This window comes from Salmo salar, chromosome ssa25 (assembly GCF_905237065.1).
Source record: "Salmo salar chromosome ssa25, Ssal_v3.1, whole genome shotgun sequence".
Classification (NCBI taxonomy): Eukaryota; Metazoa; Chordata; class Actinopteri; order Salmoniformes; family Salmonidae; genus Salmo; species Salmo salar.
The window spans coordinates 3,047,356-3,073,742 of NC_059466.1; the positions used below are offsets into that span (position 1 = coordinate 3,047,356).

Below are 26,387 nucleotides of genomic sequence, written 5' to 3' on the forward strand. Positions count from 1 at the left end.
GTAGTGATGTTCTTTTTTCATGATGGAAGAAATTAAGTTATGATCGGTATAGCTTTTTAAGGTTGTTGTGGTAGTTTGTAGGGATGTGCTGATCTCATCATACTCGTAGTCATAAACGTATCCGTTTTATCACACTTGATATTAAATTCATGGCATTGTATACACTGAGTGTACAAAACATTAAGAACACCTGCTCTTTCCATGACATTGACTGGCCAGGTGAACGCTATGATCCCTTATGGTCACTCGTTAAATCCACTTCAAATCAGTGTAGATGAAGGGGAGGAGACCGGTTAAAGGAGGATTTTCAAGTCTTTGTGTATGTGTGCCTTTCAGAGGGTGAATGGGCAAAACAAAATATTTAAGTGCCTTTGAATGGGGTATGGTGGCAGGCACACCGGTTTCTGTCAAGAACTGCAAAGCTTCTGGGTTTTTCACGCTCAACAGTTTCCCGTGTAAATCAAGAATGAGCCACCACCCAAAGGACATCCAGCCAACTTGACACAACTGTGAGAAGCATTGGAGTCAACATGGGCCAGCATCCCTGTGGAACGCTTAACACCTTGTAGAGTCCATGCCCCGAATGAATTGAGGCTGTTCTGAAGGTAAAAGGGGGGGGGTGCACTCAAGGTGTTCTTCATGTTTTCTTGTAAAGGTTTAAAGGAGCAGTGCACTTTCAGAACCAAATCTATATTTCGGATGTAAATGTTAAAGAAATGTCCAGACACTGTTTTTTACAATTTGACTTCCTCATGCTCATTTTGCAGTATGGAGGCTTGAATAAAACATTAACAAAAATGAAACACTTTCTCTGCATGTTGTTTTGAGTGAGGTCTTCAACATTTGCAGAACATTCCTGTAATGTTTTCAACTTGTCAGACAGAAACAGCCTAGTAGGCTGCGGACACTCAAATAAGGAGATGTGATGCAGAAACTACCTAGCAACCACTGGTCCTCACTAGACTGGTGCTCTGCATGTCTATTTTTTCATTAGAGTTTTATCAGGCTTTGAAGTGAAATTGTCCTCATTTGAAGGTCCTGTGTCAAGGTCCTCACTATTACAGGAAGATAAGCATGTGTGTGTGTGTGTTGCGAGGAAGAACAGAACAAGCAGAGCCCTTGTGTTGCTGGTCACACTCCAAAACTAGGAGTAGCAGATTATAATTACCATTTGCTTATTCACCCACACACAAACTACCATTAACATTTTTATGCTGCAGTCTCATGCATCTCAGTTTGTACAATTCTCACGTTCTTACCTTTCCTGATGCTGTTTTCATCAGAGCAAATTCCCTGCCTGCTCCCAGCAATGCTGCCTCCTCGTCAAACCCCGTACCTGGAAAACACAGACATTTACTAATAAACAAAGACATTATTGAAACACACAGACAGATACAAACAGACACAGATATGGAGACCAGCTCATTGCAATCGCTGGAATGGAATGAATACAAAGGTAACACACATGGTTTGCTTTTATTCCATTACAACCCTTACAATGAGTTTGTCCTCTGTCACTAAGTCTCCAGTCTATTAAACCCACACATACGATGACGCCTCATATGCCAATATCTGACAGAGTGAGATGGTGTAGCGTAAAGTTTCCCCTAGACGCTGATCTTGGGTCAGTTTTCCATTTTCCCCACTAATGGTTAAGGTTAGGGGAGGGGAAGCGGATCCTAGATCTGTACCAGGGGGAAATTTCACTGCGGAGCTTAGTCAGTAGGACTTACTGATGATGTGTAGGTCTTTCTCCAGGTCGAACAGAGAGATGCCGCAGGCATGGAGACACTTCCTGGCCAGTTTCAACTGGAGCTCCTGCTGCAGTGCCGGGTCCGTACTGGTCGCGTATATCCTCACCACAAACCCGTCCTGAGGGAAACATGGCAATGGCTTATTTAGTTCCACATTGAAATATAGCAAGTATGAAGGACACATAGTGTTGAGGTCATACAGAAGCTTGCACTCATGAGCGGGGTAGCAAAATGTTAAACTTTTTCTCAAAATGTCCAGGTTTTCCAGAAATCCTAGTTGGAAGATTCCTGGAATCAGGAGAGAATAAGCAGGAAATCCGGAATCCGTTCAACCATAATTTCTGAATTACCTGGGAGCTTTAAGAAACATTCACGGAATTTTGCAAACCTAGTCCTGACTAACACACTTGGATGGATAATAATAATAGAAGACGATATTGCCACTCCTATTTGCCATATTTTCAATTGAAGCTGACTAGAAAGTGTACCCCCCAGGCTTGGCGGGAAGCTAAAGTCATTCCACTACCTAAGAATAGTAAAGCCCACTTTACTGGCTCAAATAGCCGACCAATCAGCCTGTTACCAACCCTTAGTAAACTTCTGGAAATAATTGGTGTTTGACCAGATACAATGAAATTTTACAGTAAACAAACTGACAAACTTTCAGAACACTTACAGGAAAGGACGTTCAACAAGCACAGCACTTACACAAATGGCTGATGATTGGCTGAGAGAAATTGATAAAAATATTGTGGGGGCTGTTTTGTTAGACTTCAGTGCGGCTTTTGACGTTATGGATCATAGTCTGCTGCTGGAAAAACCTATGTGTTGTGGCTTTACACTCCCTGCTATATTGGGGATAAGGAGTTACCTGTCTAACAGAACACAGAGGGTGTTCTTTAATGGAAGCCTCTCCAACATAATCCAGGTAGAATCAGGAATTCCCCAGGGCAGCTGTCTAAGCCCCTTACTTTTTTCAATCTTTACTTTAATCTTTATGCCACTGGCTTTGAGTAAAGCCAGTGTCTATGTATTCAGATGACTTAACACTATACACGTCAGCTACTACAGCAACTGAAATGACTGCAACACTTAACAAAATACCTGCAGTTACTTGCAGAATGGGTGGCAAGGAATAAGTTGGTCCTAAATATTTCTAAAACTAAAAGCACTGTGTTTGGGACAAATCATTCACTAAAGTTGTGGTGACTAAACTGCTTGGAGTAACCCTGGATTGTAAACTGTCATGGTCAAAACATATTGATACAACAATAGCTAAGAAATGGAGAAGTCTGTCCATAATAAAGCACTGTTCTACCTTCTTAATAGCACTATCAACAAGGCAGGTCCTACAAGCCCTAGTTTTGTCGCCCCAGGACTACTGTTCAGTCGTCACAAAAAGGGACTTTTCAACAATATAAATTGCAATTGGCTCAGAACGGCATCACGGCTGGACCTTGGATGTACACAGAGAGCTAATATTTATAATATGCATGTCAATCTCTCCTGGTTGAAAGTTGAGGAGGGATTGACTTCATCACTACTTGTATTCATGAGAGGTATTCCACATCAAGTAACAGATGCAAGCAGTACAATTACATTTAAAAAAAACAAAAATACACCTTATGGAATATTGGGACTGAAGCAGCACAGACACATGCATACACACACACACATTAACATACACACTACACACACAGATTTTGTACTGTAGATACGAGGTAGTGGTGAAGTAGGGGCATGAGGGCACACTGTGTTGTGAAATATGTGAATGCATTGGAATGTTTTTAAAATTGTATAAACTGCCTTAATTTTTCTGGACCTCAGGAAGAGCTAATGGAGATCCACAATAAATACAAACACACACTCGCAAAGTCAGGCATCCCTGACATGCAAAGCCCTTTGGATATAATGCTAGAAAAGACAGTTTTCAGCACTATGTGTGTATGGAGAAACACCCCTAGCTAGCTACAGCATCAGACCAGAGCTCGCTCTCGCTCTCAATTTCCACTGTTGACAATGTAAGAAATTCTAATAACAGCAATCCAAGTTAAAGTAATTGTCCAGCAAAAATCTGACTTTTAAAAGTTCATATTCTGTTAACTCAGACAAATAATGTTGTTGACTCATCCTATACTTATATTTGTGGCGAAAGCATAAGTTGGAGAAAAACCCACTTTTTATGTCCTCCTCCTGAGAAGGATGAGCTGGCGAATCAGCGGTCTACTGGCATTCATATTTTTTTATGACAGGTATACACTGACACCACTCTGTTGTTGGGGTATGCCCACACCATTCCAACACAGAAAAGCTGCTTTTAACCCAATTAGCATTTTGTGGAAGTACAACTATTTCACTCATATTGTAGTTACACTGAACAAAAGCAAATGCAACATGCAACAATTTCAAAGATTTTACTGAGTCACAGTTCATATAAGGAAATCAGTAAATTGAAATAAATTCAATAGTCCCTAATATATGGATTTCACATGACTGGGAATACAGATATGCATCTATTGGTCACAGACACCTTACACATAAAAAAAAAAAAAAGTAGGGGCATGGATCAGAAAACCAGTCAGTATCTGGTGCCTTATGCAGTGAGACATCTCCTTCGCATAGAGTTGATCAGGCTGTTGATTATGGCCTGTGGAATGCTGTCCCACTCTTCAATGGCTGTGCGAATTTTCTGGATATTGGCGGGAACTGGAACAAGCTGTTGTACACGTTGATTCAGACCATCCCAAACATGCTAAATGGGTGACATATCTGGTGAGTATGGAGGCTATTGAAGAACTGGGACATTTTAAGTTTCCGGGAATTGTGTAGAGATCCTTGTGACATGGGGCCGTGCATTATCATGCTGAAACATGAGGTGATGGTGGCGGATGAATGGCACGACATTGGGCCTCAGGATCTTGTAACGGTATCTCTGTGCATTCAAACTGCCATCGATAAAATGCAATTGTGTTTGTTGTCCATAGCAAATGCCTGCCCATATCATAACCACACCGCCACCGTGGAGCACATTGACATCAGCAAATCGCTCGCACACACGCTGTCTGACATCTGCCCGGTACAGCTGAAACCGGGATTCATCCGTGAACTGCACACTTCTCCAGCATGCCAGTGGCCATCAAAGGTGATCATTTGCCCACTGAAGTCGGTTACGAAGCCGAACTGCAGTCAGGTGAAGACCCAGGTGAGGACTACGACCCCAAAATGAGCTTCCCTGAGACTTTCTGTAGAAATGATTCGGTAGTGAAAACCCACTGTTTCATCAGCTGTCCGGGTGGCTGGTCTCAGACAATACAGCAAGTGAAGAAGCCGGATGTGGAGGTCCTTCCTTCCTGGCTGGCGTGATTACATGTGGTCTGCGATTGTGAGGCCTGTTGGACGTACTGCTAAATTCTCTTAAACAACTTATGGTCGAGAAATAAACATTCAATTCTCTGGCAAAAGCTCTGGTGGACAGTGCTGCAGTCAGCATGCCAATTGCAGGCTCTCTCAAAACTTGAGACATCTGTGGTAGTGTGTTCTGTAACAAAACTCCATATTTTAGAGTGGCCTTCTATTGGCCACTGCACAAGGTGCACCCGATCATGCTGTTTAATCAGCTTCTTGATATGCCACACCTGTCAGGTGGATTTATTATCTTGGCAAAGGAGAAATTCTCACTAACAAGGATGTAAACAAATTAGTGCACAAAATTTGATAGAAATAAGCTTTTTGTGCATATGGAACATTTCTGGGATCTTTTATTTCAGCTCATGAAACATGAGACCAACACTTTACATATTTTTATTCAGTATAGTTATTAGGTCATATTTAATCGAAATGTGGAAACATTGGACAGTTACTTTAAATCAAGTTGCCGCCTCATTAATTCTCCTGCCCCCACCCAAAAAAGATGTAATGTGAAAACTTAAGATTCTCAGTCCGTGCAAGATATTCTGAGAATTGATTTGGGTTGGGCTGTGCCCGGGCTTAAGTTTGCACAACACTGCATGTTTTGAGTGCAACGCATTGCTGTGGTGAGAGAAAAGTATGTGCCTTAGATTCTATTTCTATGATCTTTCTCCCACTCTCTGCTTTAATAGATGTGAGCCTGCAACTCTCCCCATCTCTCCAGCTTTACACTTCATTTATTTACAATTATTGAATATACCCATTAGTTAGATTTTTCTCCGTACTGTTATTATACACTATATATACAATAGTACATGGACATGGCACTGTCATAGGATGCCACCTTGCCAATAAGTCAGTTCAAAATTCTGCCCAGCTAGAGCTGCCCCGGTCAACTGTAAGTGCTGTTATGGGTTTTCATGGCCGATCAGCTGCACACAAGCCTAAGATCACCATGCGCAATGCCAAGCATTGGCTGGAGTGGTGTAAAACTCTCCGCCATTGGAGAGCAGTAGAAACGCGTTTTCTGTCATGAGCCATGATAGACAGAAGCTGGACTGGGGCCATGGTGCTGTGAAGCTGCACTGTGTGATGACACGGTTCTCCACTGTGCTTTGATTCCTGCTGAGCTAAGCACATACTCTTCTCCCCCTCCTGCTTTTTCCCTTCCTCCCATCCCATTTCTGTAACCTTTCCACTGCCTAGCCCATCCTTCTCTCCCCACCTCCCCTCTCTTGCTCACTTCCCTCCGATTGCCCTCCCCCCCCCCCTTTCTGCCCATCTCCCTCCTGCTCTCTCTCCTCTGCGGAAAGTAGATGGCTCTTTACCAGCACTGCTGATGCGAGGAGCATCTCTCCTTCATTTCTCCATCACACTATCAACCCCACCCCCACTCTCTTATCCAGGGACTGATCAGATCCATGCGTAAGGCTTCACAGTTTAAATATCACATCCTCCCCCGCCACTGTATCTCTGCTTACTACTCATGCAACTATAGGCCTGCATCTGCCTGGGAGGATTAACCTTGGAGAGTATGGTCACATGCTGGTTTACTAGCTCTTTCTCCTTATACACACACAAAAAAATACAAACACACCCCTCTCTGTGACCCAAGGGGCTCAGATGAAGCAGGGGAAAGAGTGACACCTGAGTGAGGCTGGCTGCCTGGGACAAAGGTGGCTAGCATACATCACCAAACAACTCAAGAGAAATGGCTCCCATTAATTCTTTAAGCGGAGGATTTGTGATTCATAGAGTAGGTGTTCGACAGAAAGTGAGTGAGTGAGGAAGAGCAAAAGGGAAAATATTCTGCCCTGTGAATAGGGACCAAGTACTTGTCTGCCATTGAAATCCTTGGGCCTAATTGCTATATATTAGAAATTATGAATTGATTATTTAGAAAAAAATCATGGCTACCATGACTCCTGAATGACAAATAGTCTTGTACAGTGCATTCGGAAAGTATTTCCGACCATTTTACTTTTTCCACATTGTTACGTTACAGCCTAATTCTAAAATGGATTAAATTGTTATTTTCCCCCCAATCTACACAAAACACCCCATGACAAAGCAAAAATAGGTTTTAAGAAATGTTTGCCAATTTATTAATAAAAATGACAAAGTCGACTTCTGATAAGCCTCCCAATAAAGCATTAAAAACAAATCAAGCAACCCAGAAAAGTGCTACAATTGCCCAATAAATGTATTGTAACAGATGACAATCATATTCTGACTATCTCTGAAACTCACTTAGATAATAGCTTTGATGATACAGTGGGAGGAAGACATGGCTACAACATCTACCGAAAAGACAGAAATGCCAACGGGGGCAATGTTGCGGTCCATATTCATAAACACATTCCTGTAAAGCTTAGACAGGATCTCACATCAAATACTGTTGAAGTAATATCTAAGTAATATATAACTTTTTCAGTTCTGACCACAAACTTTCTATAGGATTGAGGTCAGGGCTTTGTGATGGCCACTCCAATACCTTGACTTTGTTGTCCTTAAGCCATTTTGCCACAACTTTGGAAGTATGCTTGGGGTCATTGTCCATTTGGAAGACCCATTTGCGACCAAGCTTTAACTTCCTGACTGATGTCTAGAGATGTTGCGTCAATATATCCACATAATTTTCCTCATCACGATGCCATCTATTTTGTGAAGTGCACCAGTCCCTCCTGCAGCAAAGCACCCCCACAGTATGATGCTGCCGCTCCCGTGCTTCACGGTTGGGATGGTGTTCTTCGGCTTGCAAGCATCCCCCTTTTTCCTCCAAACATAACGATGGTCATTATGGCCAAACAGTTCTATTTTTGTTTCATCAGACCAGAGGACGTTTCTCCAAAAAGTACGATCTTGGTCCCCATGTGCAGTTGCAAACCGCAGTCTGGCTTTTTTAATGGTGGTTTTGGAGGCTGCGTGGTCCAATGGTGTTTATACTTGCGTGTTTATACTACTGCTTCCTGTGCTTGGCCCTCCTATGTTGAATATAATAAACGGCTCCTTATCCCCCGGATGTGTACCAAACTCACTGAAAGTGGCAGAAATAAAACCGCTCTTGAAAAAGCCAAACCTTGTCCCACAAAATATAAAAAACGAAATCAGCCTATATCGAATCTCTCATTCCTCTCATCAACAATTTTAGAAAATGCTGCTGCGCAGCAACTCACTGCCTTCCTGAAAACAATGTATACGAAACGCTTCAGTCTGGTTTTAGACCCCATCATAGCACTGAGACTGCACTCATGAAGGTGGTAAATTACCTTTTAATGGCGTCAGACCAAGGCTCTGCATCTGTCCTCGTGCTCCTAGACCTTAGTGCAGCTTTTGATACCATCGATCACCACATTCTTTTGGAGAGATTGGAAACCCAAACTGGTCTACATGGACAAGTTCTGGCCTGGTTTAGATCTTATCTGTCGGACAGATATCAATTTGTCTCTGTGAATGTTTTGTCTTCTGACAAAACTGTACATTTCGGTGTTCCTGAAGGTTCCTTTTTAGGTCCACTATTGTTTTCACTATATATTTTACCTCTTGGTGATGTCACACAGCTGTATATTTCGATGAAACATGGTGAAGCCCCAAAATTGCCCTCCCTGGAAGCCTGTGTTTCAGATATAAGGAAGTGGATGGTGGCAAGTTTTTTTTTACTTTTAAACTCGGACAAAACAGAGATGCTAGGTTCCAAGAAACAAAGAGATCTTCTGTTGGATCTGACAATTAATCTTGAAGGTTGTACAGTCATCTCAAATAAAACTAAAGGACCTGGAAGTTACTCTGGACCCTGATCTCTCTTTTGACGAACATGAAGAATATGTCAAGGAAAGCTTTTTCCATCTTTGTAACATTGCAAAAATCTGAAACGTTTTTTTCCAAAAATGATGCCGAAAAATTAATCCATGCTTCTGTCACTTTTAGATTAGACTACCGCAATGCTCTACTTTCCGGCTACCCGGGATAAAGCACTAAATAAACTTCAGTTAGTGCTAAACACGGCTGCTAGAATCTTGACAAGAACCAAATACTTTGATCATATTACTCCAGTACTAGCCACTCTACACTGGCTTCCTGTTAAGGCTAGGGCCGATTTTCAAGATTTTCCTGCTCACCTACAAAGCATTACACGGGCTTGCTTCTATCCTTCTTACCGACTTGGTCCTTCCTTACATAGCTAGCTACATAGTTGTCTTTGCATCAAGGATAAAGGTGTAGCTAAAGGTGTAGGTATAGCTTTGAGAAACTAACTTTGAGAAACTAACAAGGTTAGCTAGCCAGCTGTATTCGTTCGTTCGCGCCGTTTTCCAAACGGCGTCAACACCACAGCCACTGCTAGCTAGCCAACTTTACCAACTAGCAGTACTGTAGAAATTAAATACATTACAACGGAACGATTTGATTAGTGTAATGTTAGCTAGCTACATAGTTGTCTCTGTATCAAAGAAAAAAGACAAAGGTGGACGCAGCCACTGCTAGCTAGCCAACTCTACCAGCTAGCAGTACTGTATAATTTTTTGTCAATAAGATTTCTGCAACGTAAGCTTAACTTCCTGAACATTCCAGTTGTGTAGTCCACTTGTGTAGCTAGCAGGACTGACTTTGTGTTAGCTAGCCAACGTTTAATTACTTCTGCGTTATGAAAGGAACTAGACACGGACACGAATGACCCATTGGTAGTTTGTTGTAACCAAGTATTGGTGCTAACCGTGTGTTATAGGATGCTAACATGCTAGTTAGCTACGTCGTCATAGGACACGATGCACTGGGTGGGTTTCACAGAAGAATACTGTACCAAGTTATATAGCTGAATAAACTAAGTTTGAGCCTATTCCTGGAAACATTGAACCACTGTAGTTTACATCAATTATAATTTCTAAAGTGGAAGTTGGAAAAGTTATATTTGAGTGTGTCAGTGAATGGTTAGTGAGGGAGGCCCTTCTCTCTCGCTTCCCCAGTTGTTTAGTTAATTTTCATTCCAATCTCCTTTGCATTAGCGTAGCCTGTCAACTATGTGTCTGTCTATCCCTGTTCTCTCCTCTCTGCACAGGCCACACAAACACTTCACACCGCATGGCCGCAGCCACTCTAACCTGGTGGTCCCAGCGTGCACGACCCACGTGGAGTTCCAGGTCTCCGGCAGCCTCTGGAACTGCCGGTCTGCGGCCAACAAGGCAGAGTTCATCTCAGCCTATGCTACCCTCCAGTCCCTCGACTGGAGGAAACATGGATTACCACAGAAAACACTGCTACTCCTACTGCTCTCTCCTCGTCTGACCACGTGTTCTCGCACACCCCGAGAGCATCTGGTCAGCGGGGTGGTGGCACTGGAATCCTCATCTCTCCCAAGTGGACATTCTCTCTTTCTCCCCTGACCCATCTCCTCCTTTGAATTCCATGCTGTCACAGTCACTAGCCCATTCATCCTTATCATTTATCGCCCTCCAGATTCCCTTGGAGAGTTCATCAATGAGCTTGACGAGTTGATAAGTTCCTTTCCTGAGGATGGCTCACCCCTCAAAATTCTGGGTGACTTTAACCTCCCTACGTCTACCTTTGACTTATTTCTCTCTGCCACCTCCTTTCCACTCCTCTCCTCTTTTGACCTCACCCTCTCGCCGTCCCCCCTACTCACAAGGCAGGCAATACGCTTGACCTCATCTTTACTAGATGCTGTTCTTCTACTAATCTCACTCCAAGTCTCCGACCACTACCTTGTATCCTTTATCCTCTCGCTCTCCTCCAACACTACTCACTCTGCCCCTACTCAGATGGTATTGCGCTGTCGCAACCTTCGCTCTCTCTCCTGCTACTCTCTCCTCTTCCATCCTATCATCTCTTCCCTCTGCTCAATCCTTCTCCAACCAATCTCCTGATTCTGCCTCCTCAACCCTCCTCAACCCTCCTCTCCTCCCTTTCTGCATCCTTTGACTCTCTATGTCCCCTATCCTCCCGGCCGGCTCGGTCCCTCCCTCCTGCTCCGTGGCTTGATGACTCATTGCGAGCTCACAGAAAAGGGCTCCGGGCAGCCGAGCGGAAATGGAGGAAAACTAGCCTCCCTGCGGACCTGGCATCTTCACTCCCTCCTCTCCACATTTTCTTCCTCTGTTTCTGCTGCTAAAGCCACTTTCTACCACTCTAAATTCCAAGCATCTGCCTCTAACCCTAGGAAGCTCTTTGCCACCTTCTCCTCCCTCCTGAATCCTCCTCCCCCTCCCCCACCCTCTGCGGAAGACTTCATCAACCATTTTGAAAAGAAGGTTGACGACATCTGATCCTCGTTTGTTAATAACCTGTTGGGGATAGGGGGCAGTATTTGCACGGCCGGATAAAAAAAACGTACCCGATTTAATCTGGTTACTACTCCTGCCCAGTAACTAGAATATGCATAGAATTAGTAGATTTGCATAGAAAACACTCTAAAGTTTCTAAAACTGTTTGAATGGTGTCTGAGTATAACAGAACTCATATGGCAGGCAAAAACCTGAGAAGATTCCATGCAGGAAGTGGAAATCTGATTTGTGGAATCACCTTCAACACTTTGCCTATGAAACACTAGATGTCAACAGTCTTTACAAAGTGGTTTGAGTCTTCTCCGGTAAAAACTGACCGAACGAGAAGCCTGGAAAGTTGGTCATAGGGGGAGGGCCATTACTACTATGACACAGTCGCCCGTGGGTACCCTTTCGTTCCGAAACGTTTAGTAAGACAATGCAATCGTCCGCCTTGAATATTATTTAAGCTCTGATTGAAAAGGGCCCTAAAGATTTATGTTATACAACGTTTGACATGTTTGAACGAATGTAAATATATATTTTTTGCACATTCGTGACGACAAGTCCCGCGCGCCTCGTACATTATGAGTAGCCTTCGGAACGCGCTAACAAGAAGGAGCTATTGGGACATAAATTATTAACTTTTTCGAACAAAACTACATTTGTTGTGGACCTGGGATTCCTGGAAGAGCCTTCTGATGAAGATAATCAAAGGTAAGGGAATATTTACAATAGTATATTCGATTTTAGATGGTTCCAAGATGGCGCTAACCTGTATCGCCTAGCACCTCGTTTATTGCAAAGTGTGATTTCCCAGTAAAGTTATTTTTAAATCTGGCAATGCGGTTGCATTCACGAGATGTTAATCTATAATTCTTTGAATGACAATATTAACTTTTAACAATGTTTTCAAATAGTAATTGTTGATAGTAATTGTGTTCTTTGCTTAGCTAGCGGGTAACCCTGGGAGGCAACTGAGTGCTTCGAGGGCAAACCTACACTCAGTAGGAGGAAATGTGGTGGAGCCTACCTCCTTAGTTAAAACAGGTTTGTTTGTAAATGCCTAGAAAGACTGGACTTTAGTTTGAAATTCTCACTGAGAGACTCAAGAGACTGCCCTCCTTGGATCTTCGATCAGTCGGCCAAGTGGGAGGTGTTGAGACTTCTAGCTCACTCAGGAAAATAAAATTAAAAATAAAAATATATATATATAAATAGATAAAAGAGAATTAAATGGGGAACGAGTGATTTCTTTAAGTTTCTTAGATGCTCAGATATGTTACGTTATGTGCGCATGCGCAGCTTCACTAGGACTTAAATTACAGCACCTGGTAATCACTTCACAGCAGACAATCATCAGGAGCACACAACCCGTTGGTATGTAACTGCGAACTACTCAGTCTAGCATTAATGTTTAAGTCACTTATATGTTTGTGCACTGAACGTTTACCTCTGTGTCGGTGTTAGTTGGCCGGGAGTAACTTGTAGCTCGCTGGGTGCGGTCGCTCAGCGACCAAGATGCTATATAGCATTAGGCTATTATTAATCAGCCATTTGCATTGTGCTGATTGTTCGGAGCACTCTGCTGGGTTCTGGTGGCGGTGGTGATAGCGGTGGTTTGGTTCGGTGATCCATGGTGGAGTGCCGCATTATGTTGCGTTTGTGCGTGTGTAAATCCTTTGGACGAGGCATGTGGTGGCATGGGTTCTGTGTCCTGTGACAGCGTCCATAGCAACCTGTGATGGCAGAGTCACTGTGCGCATGCTCCTCTGGCGCAGGGCATTCTGGGTGATGTAGTCGGTGCTGTTTTAAGCCAGATTCGCCACATCTTTGATGGTGTTGCAGGCTTATTTGATTTTCATAATTTACATTATTATTATATTACTTGAATAATATATTATATAATATATCTGAATAATATATTGTCATTATTTGTTTGTTGTATTTCAGGTTTATGACCTGTGGTCATTTGATTTAAAATAAAATTAAGGACAAACACGAGTCATGACATTGTGTGCTTCTTGGTGAGCCTTTTCGGAGGGCTAAATAACGAAAAATCCGAACAGTAATTTAGTAAATTGTAGCGCTGATCACCGGAAGCATTTGAGGGAAAATATTTTCTGAACGTCACGCGCCGATGTAAAATGCTGTTTTTATATATAAATATGAACTTTATCGAACACAAAATGCATGTATTGTGTAACATGATGTCCTAGGAGTGTCATCTGATGGAGATTGTCAAAGGTTAGTGCTGCATTTAGCTGTGTTTTGGGTATTTGTGATGCATGCTAGTTGCTTTGAAAATGGCAGTGTGATTATTTTTGGGAGGGTACTCTCCTAACATAATCTAATGTTTTGCTTTTGCTGTAAAGCCTTTTTGAAATCGGACAACGTGGTTCGATTCATGAGAGGTGTATCTATAAAATGGTGTAAAATATTCATATGTTTGAGAAATTGAAGTTATAGAATTTATGAGGTATTTGTATTTCGCGCAACGCGATTCCACTGGCTATTGACTAGGGTGGGACGCAAACGTCCCAGGTTCCCAGACAGGTTAAGTCAAACGACACCGCTGGTCCTGCTCACATTGCCCTACCCTATGCTTTGACCTCTTTCTCCCCTCTCTCTCCAGATAAAATCTTGCGACTTGTGACGGCCGGCCGCCCAACAACCTGCCCGCTTGACCCTATCCCCTCTCTTCTCCAGACCATTTCCGGAGACCTTCTCCCTTACCTCACCTCGCTCATCAACTCATCCTTGACCACTGGCTACATCCCTTCCGTCTTCAAGAGAGCGAGAGTTGCACCCCTTCTCAAAAAACCTACACTCGATCCCTCCGATGTCAACAACCACAGACCAGTATCCCTTCTTTCTTTTCTCTCCAAAACTCTTGAGCATGCTGTCCTTGGCCAGCTCTCTTGCTATCTCTCAGAATGACCTTCTTGATCCAAATCAGTCAGGTTTAAAGACTGGTCATTCAACTGAGACTGCTCTTCTCTGTGTCACGGAGGCTCTCCGCACTGCTAAAGCTAACTCTCTCCTCTGCTCTCATCCTTCCAGACCTATCTGCTGCCTTTGATACTGTGAACCATCAGATCCTCCTCTCCACCCTCTCCGAGTTGGGCATCTCCGGCGCAGCTCACTCTTGGATTGCGTCCTACCTGACAGGTCGCTCCTACCAGGTGGCGTGGCGAGAATCCGTCTCCGCACCACGTGCTTTCACCACTGGTGTCCCCCAGGGCTCAGTTCTAGGCCCTCTCCTATTCTCGCTATACACCAAGTCACTTGGCTCTGTCATATCCTCACATGGTCTCTCCTATCATTGCTACGCAGACACACAATTAATCATCTCCTTTCCCCCTTCTGATAACCAGGTGGCGAATCGCATCTCTGCATGTCTGGCAGACATATCAGTGTGGATGACGGATCACCACCTCAAGCTGAACCTCGGCAAGACGGAGCTGCTCTTCCTCCCGGGGAAGGACTGCCCGTTCCATGATCTCGCCATCACGGTTGACAACTCCATTGTGTCCTCCTCCCAGAGTGCTAAGAGCCTTGGCGTGACCCTGGATAACACCCTGTCGTTCTCCGCTAACATCAAGGCGGTGACCCGATCCTGTAGGTTCATGCTCTACAACATTCGCAGAGTACGACCCTGCCTCACACAGGAAGCGGCGCAGGTCCTAATCCAGGCACTTGTCATCTCCCGTCTGGATTACTGCAACTCGCTGTTGGCGGGGCTCCCTGCCTGTGCCATTAAACCCCTACAACTCATCCAGAACGCCGCAGCCCGTCTGGTGTTCAACCTTCCCAAGTTCTCTCACGTCACCCCGTTCCTCCGCACACTCCACTGGCTTCCAGTTGAAGCTCGCATCTGCTACAAGACCATGGTGCTTGCCTACGGAGCTGTGAGGGGAACGGCACCTCCGTACCTTCAGGCTCTGATCAGTCCCTACACCCAAACAAGGGCACTGCGTTCATCCACCTCTGGCCTGCTCGCTTCCCTACCTCTGCGGAAGCACAGTTCCCGCTCAGCCCAGTCAAAACTGGTCGCTGCTCTGGCACCCCAATGATGGAACAAGCTCCATCACGACGCCAGGACAGCGGAGTCAATCACCACCTTCCGGAGACACCTGAAACCCCACCTCTTTAAGGAATACCTGGGATAGGATTAAGTAATCCTTCTAACACCCCCCCCCCAAAAAAAAGCTATTGATGTACTATTGTAAAGTGGTTGTTTCACTGGATATCATAAGGTGAATGCACCAATTTGTAAGTCGCTCTGGATAAGAGCGTCTGCTAAATTACGTAAATGTAAATGTACACGTCCGCTACGGTCACAAGACGCAGGCCTCCTTACTGTCAGTAGAATTTCTAAGCAAACAGTTGGAGGCAGGGCTTTCTCCTATAGAGCTCCAGTTTTATGGAATGGTCTGCCTGTCCATGTGAGAGACGCAGACTCGGTCTCAACCTTTAAGTCTTTAATGAAGACTCATCTCTTCAGTAGGTCCTATGATTGAGTGTAGTCTGGCCCAGGGGTGTGAAGATGAACGGAAAGACACTGGAGCGACGAACCGCCCTTGCTGTCTCTGACTGACCGGATCCCCTCTCTCCAATGGGATTCTCTGCCTCTAACCCTATTACGGGGGCTGAGTCACCGGCTTACTGGTGCTCTTCCATGTGTCACTTGAGTGGGTTGAGTCACTGACGTGATGTTCCTGTTCAGGTTGGCGTCCTCCTCGGGTTCGTGCCGTTGGGGAGATCTTCGAGGACTATACTCGGCCTTGTCTCAGGGTAGTAGGTTGGTGGTTGAAGATATCCCTCTAGTGGTGTGGGGGCTGTGCTTTAGCAAAGTGGGTGGGGTTATATCCTGCCTGTTTGGCCCTGTCCGGGGGTATCATCGGACAGAGCCACAGTGTCTCTCGACCGCTCCCGTCTCAGCCGCCAATATTTATGCTGCAATAGTTTGTGTGCCGGGGGGCTACGGTCAGTCTGTTATATTTCTCCTGTCGTATCCGGTGTCCTGTGTGAATTTAAGTATTCTCTCTCTCTCTCTCTACTACCTGGCCTGTTGACTCCTTGCTGTCCCCAGTCCACCTGGTCATGCTGCTGCTCCAGTTTCAACTGTTTTGCCTGCGGCTATGGAACCCTGACCTGTTCACTGGACGTGCTACCTTATCCCGGACCTGTGGTTTCGACTCTCTCTCTACCACACCTGCTGTCTCGAACTCTGAATGATCGGCTATGAAAAGCCAACTGACATTTACTCCCGAGGTGCTGTCTTGTTGCACCCTCGACAACGATTTATTTTCTGACCCTGCTGGTCATCTGTGAACGTTTGAACATCTTGGCCATGTTCTGTTATAATCTCCACCCGGCACAGCCAGAAAGTACTGGCCACCCCTAAAAGCCTGGTTCCTCTCTAGGTTCCGTCCGTTCTAGTGAGTTTTTCCTAGCCACCGTGCTTTTTCATCTGCATTGCTTGCTGTTTGAGGATTTAAGGCTGCGTTTCTGTACAGCACACTGAGACCTGAAAACAGCTGTAGAGCGACTCCTCCATCCAACCTGACAGAGCTTGAGAGGATCTACAGAGAAGGGAGAAACTCCCCAAATACAGTTGTGCCAAGCTTGTAGCGTCATACCCAAGGAGACTCCAGGCTGTAATCGCTGCCAAAGGTGCTTCAACAAAATACTGAGTAAAGGGTATGAATACTTTTGAAAAAAGTACTAAAAACCTATTTTTGCTTTGTCATTATGGGGTATTGTGTGTAAATTGATGAGGGAATGATTATTTTTTTTAAATACATTTTAGAATAAGACTAACATAAAATGTGGACAAATTCAAGGGGTCTGAATACTTTCCGAATGCACTGTATATGGACACACAGGCTTTGATTAATGCCAGTGGCAGGTCATTGGTAAAAAATTGAAGAGTAGACCGCTGCCCTGCGGTACGTCACACCCTACATGTTTGGCATTGGAGGCGCATCCAATAAAGAAACCTCAGTTCTATTAGATAACTCTAAATACACAATATGGCAAAGGTTGAAAATCCATACAACATAAGTTCTCAACAACAGGTTATGGTCAATAATATCAAAGGCTGCATTGAAATTTAACAGTACAGCTCCCACAAACTTCTATCAATTTCTTTCAACCAATCATCAGCATGTGTCTCAGTGCAGTGCATGTTGAGTGCCCTTTTCTATAAGCATGCTGAAAGTCTTGTCAATTTGTTTACAGAGAAATAGCATTGTATTTTTCTAACAGTTTGCTAAAAGCAGGCAACAAGCTGATAGGTCTGCTGTTAGAACCAGTCAAGGCCGCTTTACCACTTGTGTAGCGGAATGACTGTCCTCAGGCCTGGAGGGTAGCCAAAAACACCTTCCTGTAGACTCAAAGATATGACAGATAGAAGTGGCTATAGAGTCAGCTACCATCCTCACTAGCTTTCCATCTTTTGTCAAAATTCTAATTTACAATGCTTTTTTTTCATTATTTGTTTTTTAATGCATAAACAAAGGCTCGGTTTGTTGATGGCATTTCCTGTCTAAATTAGCCAATTAAGTAATTATTAAAATAACTGGCAACATCAAATGGTATTGTGATGAATAAGTCATCTGATTTGATGCCCATAATTTCATTACCGTAATTTCCGGACTATTAAGCGCACCTGAATATAAGCCACACCCACTGAATTTAAAAAATATATATTATTTTGAACATAAATAAGCCGCACATGTCTATAAGCCGCAGGTGCCTACCGGTACATTGAAACAAATGAACTTTACACAGGCTTTAACGAAACACGGCTTGTAACAAAAAAAATAGGCTTTAACGAAACACGGCTTGTAACAAAAATAAATAGCCTTTAACGAAACACGGCTTGTAACAAAACATTTTAAATTAAAACTGTCTTTTTGCACTGAGTCAATTCCTCACGCTGCTGTTTCCAACATCTTATCATCGACTCATTAAGACCAAGCTCCCGTGCAGCAGCTCTATTTCCTTTACCAACAGCCAGATCAATCGCCTTCAACTTGAAAGCTGCATCATATGCATTTCTCTGTGTCTTTGCCATGATGAGGGTGACAAAATGACTACCGTAATCAGAATGATGGGAAGTTTGAGAGCGCTCAATTTAATCTAAACAGTAAACAAAAAAGTTGTTTGACCTTAACCCGTTCGGCAATTTCATTGCTCTAATGAAAGCTTCATGCCGCCAAAAAACTGAGCACGTCACAGAATGTGTTTAAAAAAAAATAAAAATAAATGAAAGCGGGAAAAATCCATATATTAGCTGCGTCATTGTTTAAGCCGCGAGGTTCAAAGCCTGGGAAAAAAGTTACGGCTTATAGTCCGGAATTTACGGTAAGTAATCTAGTCTTTATATCATTGATCTTGACTTCATAATACAGTTTCATCTTTTTGTTGATTAGTCACATTTTTCAATTTGTAGTAAGTGCGCCAGTCAGATGTGCAGCCAGACTTAGCCACTCCTTTTGCCCCATCTCTTTCAGCCATACAGTTTTTCAATTCCTCATCAATCCATGGAGCCTTAACAGTTCTAAGTCAGTTTCTTAACAGGTGCATGTTTATCAATAATTGGAAGAAGCAATTTCATAAATTCATAAAGGGCAGAGTCTAGATACCCCTTATTAATCACAAAAACAAATTGTTTTAACATCATCCATATAAGAGTCACAGCTAAATATTTTGTATGATCTCATACACTATTTTAGGCCCAGCTTTTGGAACTTTGGCTTTCCTGGATATAGCCACTATATGTGACCCACCACCTGGATTCAGTCCTATGTAGCAAGATATGAAATGGTGTTTTTTAAATTGTATAAAAGTAGAGACTCAGAGAAAATGGTATATCATACACTGCCCTTGAGGAACAATGGGAAGGCAGTTCTGCTTTGAAAGTTGATCAACTTGTAAGTCCACTTTTGGGAACATGGCCCATGAATGTTTTGGCACACCTACTAGAAAGCTTTTCTTTATCTATACCCATTCAGCATCGTTTACACCCTAGCTCAACCCATCTCTTTAAGGATTCACATGTGAGGCAATGTGCTAAACAGAGTGTGTAGTAAACGCCCAAAGACTTCAAGACTAAAAGCAGTAAAAGTAGTAGCCTACAATAAGGAAAAACTCCAGGTAAAAATACACTTTATATAGTCCTTGGCCTATATCCTAACCTACATTTGGTGCAGGTCATGTTGTTCTTCACATTACCGTCCCTCGTAAAATCTATTAAGTGTATTTGTCACATGCACAGGATACATAAGGTGTAAACGGGTACAGTGAAATGGTTTCTTGCATATTTGCATAGTAGCAATATCAAAAACAGAAAGTGTCCATATAAAAATATTTTAAATGATTAGATGCTTACCCAGACATACTTTTATGGATCATGTGAAAGAAATGTTATAACCACCCCCAGCCACATCTAGCTAAGTGAATGGGTCACTATTGTCTAGACATGTACACGTTCATGAAATACAATAGATGGCCGTAATCACCCCAAGAAACACCTGTCTAACTTGATGGGTCATGTAATCATCTGGTGAAGTAGATTATTTTGTTTGGACATGTAGCTAGCTAAACAATGAACCAGCATAATCCCAACTCATTCTACTACCACCAATATAAACTAATTGTCATAGCTGTAGTATGAATCTGCAGGTAGCTAAAGCTAACCAACTAGGTTACATTAAAGCTAGCAAGCTAACAATAGTCTATAACTAGAAATGCAAATGGTTTTCTGTTCCCATTATTTGAACTGTAAATTGTTGCATTTATATTTTTGTGCCTTTGGCTGCTGAACAATGAAAGAAAGTTGATATAAAATAATTGCCTCCATGAATATGGTCTGATTTTGGCTAGGCTACTTTGGTAAGACGATCCTCATAACATGCGTCAAAACAATCAGTTTTCGAACAATTAAGCATGTTTTCAAAATGCATAGCTGCCTCCAGCTCATTGCAAAGCGATGTGTTACGTATGCAGATGAAGCCTGCCTTCCATTGCCTATGCATTTGATTTGAGATGCTGAAGCAGCAGACTTTCAACTCAAAGGCTCTGAATCTGTGTGCCTACACAAGTGTCAAAAACCAACATTTATTCAAATGTTTCCTTTCCTTTGAGCGTTTGTTTCTTAAGTCCTTTGTTGTTGTAATGAAATCTTTAGTCATGTTTTTTCCATCATATTTTAAATAACTTGCAGAACACACACTTTGTGGCATTGTCATGTAGCATTAATCCATCCTGTGTCATTTTAATTGGACTAAGAAAACGCACTTTATGACACTGTCAAGAAGCATTATGACCATCATAATCATATAAGCCAGATAAGGGCATATACATGATCGGCCTATGTCAGTCATCAGTCAAAAAGGTGCCTTGTCCTGCTCCTGAAAAATAATATATAATTTGTCACATGCGCCGAATACAACAGGTGAAGACAACACCATGAAATGCTTACTTACAAACCCTTATCCAACAATGCAGTTCAAGAAATAGGAGGTAAGACAATATGTACTAAACGAACTAAAGTAACGAGGCTATATACGGGGGTACCGGTACTGAGTCAATGTGTGGTGGTACAGGTTAGTTGAGGTAATTTAAACATGTAGGTAGGGGTAAAGTAACTATGCATAGGTAATAAACAGCACGTAGCAGCAGTGTAAAAACATGTAAATAGTCTGGGTGGCCAATTGATTACTTGTTCAGCGGGTCTATTGCTTGGGGGTAGAAGCCGTTAAGGAGCCGATTGGACCTAGACTTGGTGCTTCGGTACCGCTTGCTGTGTGGTAGCAGAGAGAACAGTCTATGACTTGGGTGACTGGAGTCTGACCATTTTTTGGGCCTTCCTCTGACACCGCCTAGTATATAGGAACTGGATGACAGGAAGCGTGGCCCAGGTGATGTACTGGGCCGCACGCAATACCCTCTGTAGCGCCTTACAGTCGGATGTCAAGCAGTTGCCATACCAGGCAGTGATGCAACCGGTGAGGATGCACTCGATGGTGCAGCTGTAAAACTTTGAAGATCTGAGGACCCATGCCAAATCTTTTCAGTCTCCTGAGGGGGAAAAGGTGTTGTGTCCTCTTCACAGCTGACTTGGTGTGTTTGGACCATGATAGTTTGTTGGTGATGTGGACACCAAGGAACTTTAAACCAGCTCCACTACAGCCCCATCGATGTTAATGGGGGCCTGTTCGGCACTCCTTTTCCTGTAGTCCACGATCAGCTCCTTTGTCTTGCTCACATTGAGAGAGGAGGTTGTCCTGGCATCACACTGCCAGGTCTCTGACCCCCACCGTGTAGGCTGTCTCAACGTTGTCAGTGATAAGGCCTACTACACTATTGTGTCGTCATTAAACTTAACCTCTTGGGGCTATGTGGGACGCTAGTGTGCCACCCGTGGTGCACCCTATCAACAGCAGGTGCATTTCAAGAGCGGCAAATTTGAAACCAAATAAATGTCAAAATTCAAATTTTTCAAACATACAACTATCTTACACCATTTGAAAGATAAACATCTCCTTAATCTAACCACGTTGTCCGATTTCAAAAAGGTTTTACGGCGAAAGCATAAAGTTAGATTATGTTAGGAGAGTACATTGACAATAGCTGTGTGTAATGTTTTGTCAATTCAAAGACAGGCGTCACCAAAACCATAAAACCAGCTAAAATGATGCACTAACCTTTGACAATCTCCATCAGATGACACTCCTAGGACATTATGTTAGACAATGCATGCATTTTTAGTTCTATCAAGTTCATATTTATATCCAAAAACAGCGTTTTACTATGGCGTTGATGTTCAGGAAATCGTTTCCCTTCAATAACCGGCAGTCAAGTCAGCACCACAAATTAAATAATTAAAATTAGAAAACATTGGTAAAATATTATATTGTCATTTAAAGAATTATAGATTTACATCTCTTGAACGCAATCGACTTGCCAGATTTAAAAATAACCTTACTGGGAAATCACACTTTGCAATAATCTGAGCACTGCGCCCAGAAAAATATGCTTTGCGATACAGACAAACGGCCATGTTGGAGAGATCTAAAATCAAAAATACTATGTAAATAATCCATTACCTTTGATTCTCTTCATCAGATGTCACTTCCAGGAATCCCAGGTCCATAACGAATGTAGTTTTGTTCAAAAAAGCTCATCATTTATGTCCAAAAAGCTCCGTCTTGTTAGCACATGATCTAAGCCCGCCGGACTTCACTTCATGAACGAGGGGAAAAAATATATTTACGTTCGTTCAAACGTTGTATAGCATAAATCATTAGTGCCTTTTTTAACCAGAACATGAATAATATTCAAGGTGGACGAATGCATTCTCTTTTAAAACGTATTGGAACGAGGGTACCCAACATGACCTCGCGCGCCAGGGTCTAATCGGCCATCACCGTTCCAAGGCTCTTGTTCGGTCAGATTCCATAGTAGAAGACTCAAAACACTTTGTAAAGGCTGGTGACATCTAGTGGAAGCAATAGGAAGTGCCAAAACATTAATCAGCCCCTGTGTGTTTCAATGGCATAGGCTCAAAGGTAATTCAACACATCAGGTATCCACTTCCTGTCAGAAAATGTCTCAGGGTTTTGCCTGCCAAATGAGTTCTGTTATACTCACAGACACCATTCAAACAGTTTTAGAAACTTTAGGGTGTTTTCTATCCATATATAATAAGTATATGCATATTCTAGTTACTGGGTAGGATTAGTAACCAGATTAAATCGGGTACATTTTTTTTATCCAGCCGTGAAAATACTGCCCCCTAGCCCCAACAGGTTAAGGATCTGCGTGGCAGATGTGTAGTTGCCTACCCTTACCACCTGGGTCCGGCCCGTCAGGAAGTCTAGGATCCAATTGCAGGTGGAGGTGTTTAGTCACAGGGTCCTTGCGTAGTGATGAGTGTTGTGGGTACTATGGTGTTGAACGTTGAGCTGTAATCAATGAACAGCATTCTCACATAGGTGTTCCTTTTGTCCAGGTGGGAAAGGGCAGTGTGGTGAGCAATTGCGATTGCGTCATCTGTGGATCTGTTGGTGTCGGTATGCGAATTGGAGTGGGATGATGGTGTTGTTGTGTGTCATTACCAGCCTTTCAAAGCACTTCATGGCTACCGATGTGAGTGCTACAGGGCGGTAATCATTTAGGCAGGTTACCTTTGTGTTCTTGGCCACAGGGACTATGGTGGCCTGCTTGAAACATGTAGGTATTACAGATTCTGTCAGGGAAAGGTTGAAAATGTTAGATAAGGCACTTGCCAGTCGGTCCGCGCATGCTCAGCGTAGACGTCCTGGTAATCCGTCTGGCCCCGCAGCCTTGTGAATGTTGACCTGAAGAAAGGTCTTGCTTACATCGGCTACAGAGAGAGTGATCACACAGCCATCTGAAACAACTGGTGTTCTTATGCATGCTTCAGTGTTGCTTGCCTCGAAGCAAGCATAAAAGGGCATTTAGCTCGTCTGGTAGGCTCATGTCACTGGGCAGCTTGCAGCTGGGTTTCCCTTTGTAGTCCGTAATAGTTTGCAAGCCCTGCCACATACGACGAGCAACAGAGCCGGTGTAGTAGGATTCAATCTTAGTTCTGTATTGACGCTTTGCCTGTTTGATGGTTTGTCTGAGGGCATAGGCTGGATTTCTTATAAGCGTCCGGATTAGTATCCCGCTCCTTAAAAGCGGAAGCTCTAGCCTTTAGCTTGGTGCGGATGTTGCCTGTAATCCATGGCTTCTGGTTGGGATATGTACGCCCCGTCAATGTAGGGATGACTTCATCGATGCACTTATTGATGAAACCGGTGACTGAAGTGGTACACTCCTCAATGCCACTGGATAAATCCCGGAATATATTCCAGTCTGTGCTAGCAAAAAAGTCCTGTAGCGTAGCATCAGCATCATCTGACCACTTCCGTATTGAGTGAGTCACTGGTACTTCCTGCTTTAGTTTTTGCTTGAAAACAGGAATCAAGAGGGTAGAATTATGGTCAGATTTGCAAAATGGAGGGCAAGGGAGAGCTTTGTATGCTTCTGTGTGTGTGTTTTTTTTTCCTCTGGTTGCACGTGAAATCCTGGTAGAAATTAGGTAAAACGGTGTTAAGTTTTCCTGTATTAATGTCCCCGGTGATGGGTTCTGACTCCTAAACTTGAAATATTTTTAAATCATCAGGTATCCTATGGAAATGGAGTGCTGTAGTCTGGTTTCCACACCAGAAGTTAATGGTTATCTGTGGGAGAAATGCATATGGGGGAGGCAATTAAGCTTGGAATATACTGAGTAAAAGAAAAGCAATCGCATGGTTGCAGTCACTGATAGGGTGAAGAGATGAGGAGTGGGGGCCCGAGGGCAGGTCACATTAAAGGAGAAGGAACAGTTTATTGCCCGTATGCCTTAACTTCCTACCTAGCAATAAAGACGTAATGTTTAGAGGGAAGGAGGTGCCTGCACCAAAATTGGGGTATATATACACTTGTGCTGGTGGAAACATGTCTGTCTGTTCAGCTGTCTGACCCTTTGGGTGAATAAACTTGGTTTGAGCTTTCATAGTTGTCCGTCAGTTTTTACCCTGTAATTTAGAACCTAACAACGGCCACAAGGAGTGCCGCTTCTGGATGAACATTTTCCTGTTTGTTTATGGGCAGCTCGCTGAGGGAGGTCTTAGTGCCAGTATCGGTTTATGGCCGTAAATAGACGGCCACGAATAATATTGATGAAAACTCTTGGTAGATAGTGTGGTCTACAGCTTATGAGGTACTCTAAGCAATACCTTAAGAATGATTTAATATTAAGACATCGCACACCAGCTGTTATTGACAAATAGACACACACCCCCACCCATTGTCTTACCAGACGTACCTGTTCCGTCCTGCCGATGCACGGAAAACCCAGCCAGGTCTATATTATTCGTGTCCTCGTTCAGCCACGACTCGTGAAACATAAGATATTACCGTTTTTAATGTCCCGTTGGTAGCACAATCTCAAACGGATGTTCAGTTTAATTTCCAATGATTGCACGTTGCCCAATAGAACGGATGTTAGAAGCGACGAATTCTCACAAGGCACCCTGATCTCCGCCCCCCTGTATTTCCGTCTTTTCTTCACAGGGATTGGGCCTGGTCTCCGGGAAGCAGTATATCCTTCACATCGGACTCATTAAAGAGAATCTTTGTCCAGTTCAAGGTGAGTAATTGCTGTTCTGATATCCAGAATCTCTTTTCGGTCATAAGAGACAGTAGCAGCAATATTATGTACAAAATAAGTTACAAACACGAAAAACTACTAAAATAGCGAGGTGGGTTAGGAGCCCGTAAAACGGCAGCCATCCCCTCCTGCGCCATTATCTGCTCCTGCAGTCATCACAGTCATCAGCAACAAAGCATTGGGGTCTGACATCAATATGTGAATAACTACAATGATATTTTATTATGGTCAATTTCAGAAAATGTTATAACATAAACCTACTGTTGACAAGTAGGCTATGGTGTAATGGAATGTTTTGCCTTGTGTGGTTGGTTTTGACACTTATGTTGGTGTCAAAACTAGCCATAAAATAACGCAATATATGTCAAAAGGTCTAAATATATGTGCCATGACCACATGACAGGTATGACAAGTTGTCAGCTGTTATGACAAGTTGTCAGCTGTTATGACATGGTTATGACAAGTTGTCAGCTGTTATGACATGGTTATGACCGTGTCATAATGTGTTATGACGCTGGGTTTCAAGTAAAGTGTTACCAAATATTTTCATCCTGAAGTAGTCTGACCGCCCACAGCATGAAAAATGCTGACCATGCCGTTATGATCTCTGTCGGGGCCAGCAGCTCTCTACATTATAGTATAATAGAAATCTCAGACAGGACTTCAGACTGGGTTTGTAACCATTTAAGGAGTGGGAGTTGTTGGTACGTATTG

At 43.2% G+C, this 26,387-nt stretch overlaps 1 protein-coding gene across 1 annotated transcript in view; it reads right to left on the bottom strand.

Moving 5' to 3' along the window:
* LOC100380858 (E3 ubiquitin-protein ligase MYCBP2) overlaps window positions 1–26,387 on the bottom strand; it is a 356,005-nt gene that overhangs the window by 265,130 nt on the left and 64,488 nt on the right. Inside the window, 2 exon segments of the mRNA XM_045707688.1 lie at window positions 1,260–1,336; window positions 1,734–1,872. Of these exon segments, the coding sequence (XP_045563644.1) occupies window positions 1,260–1,336; window positions 1,734–1,872 (216 nt within the window).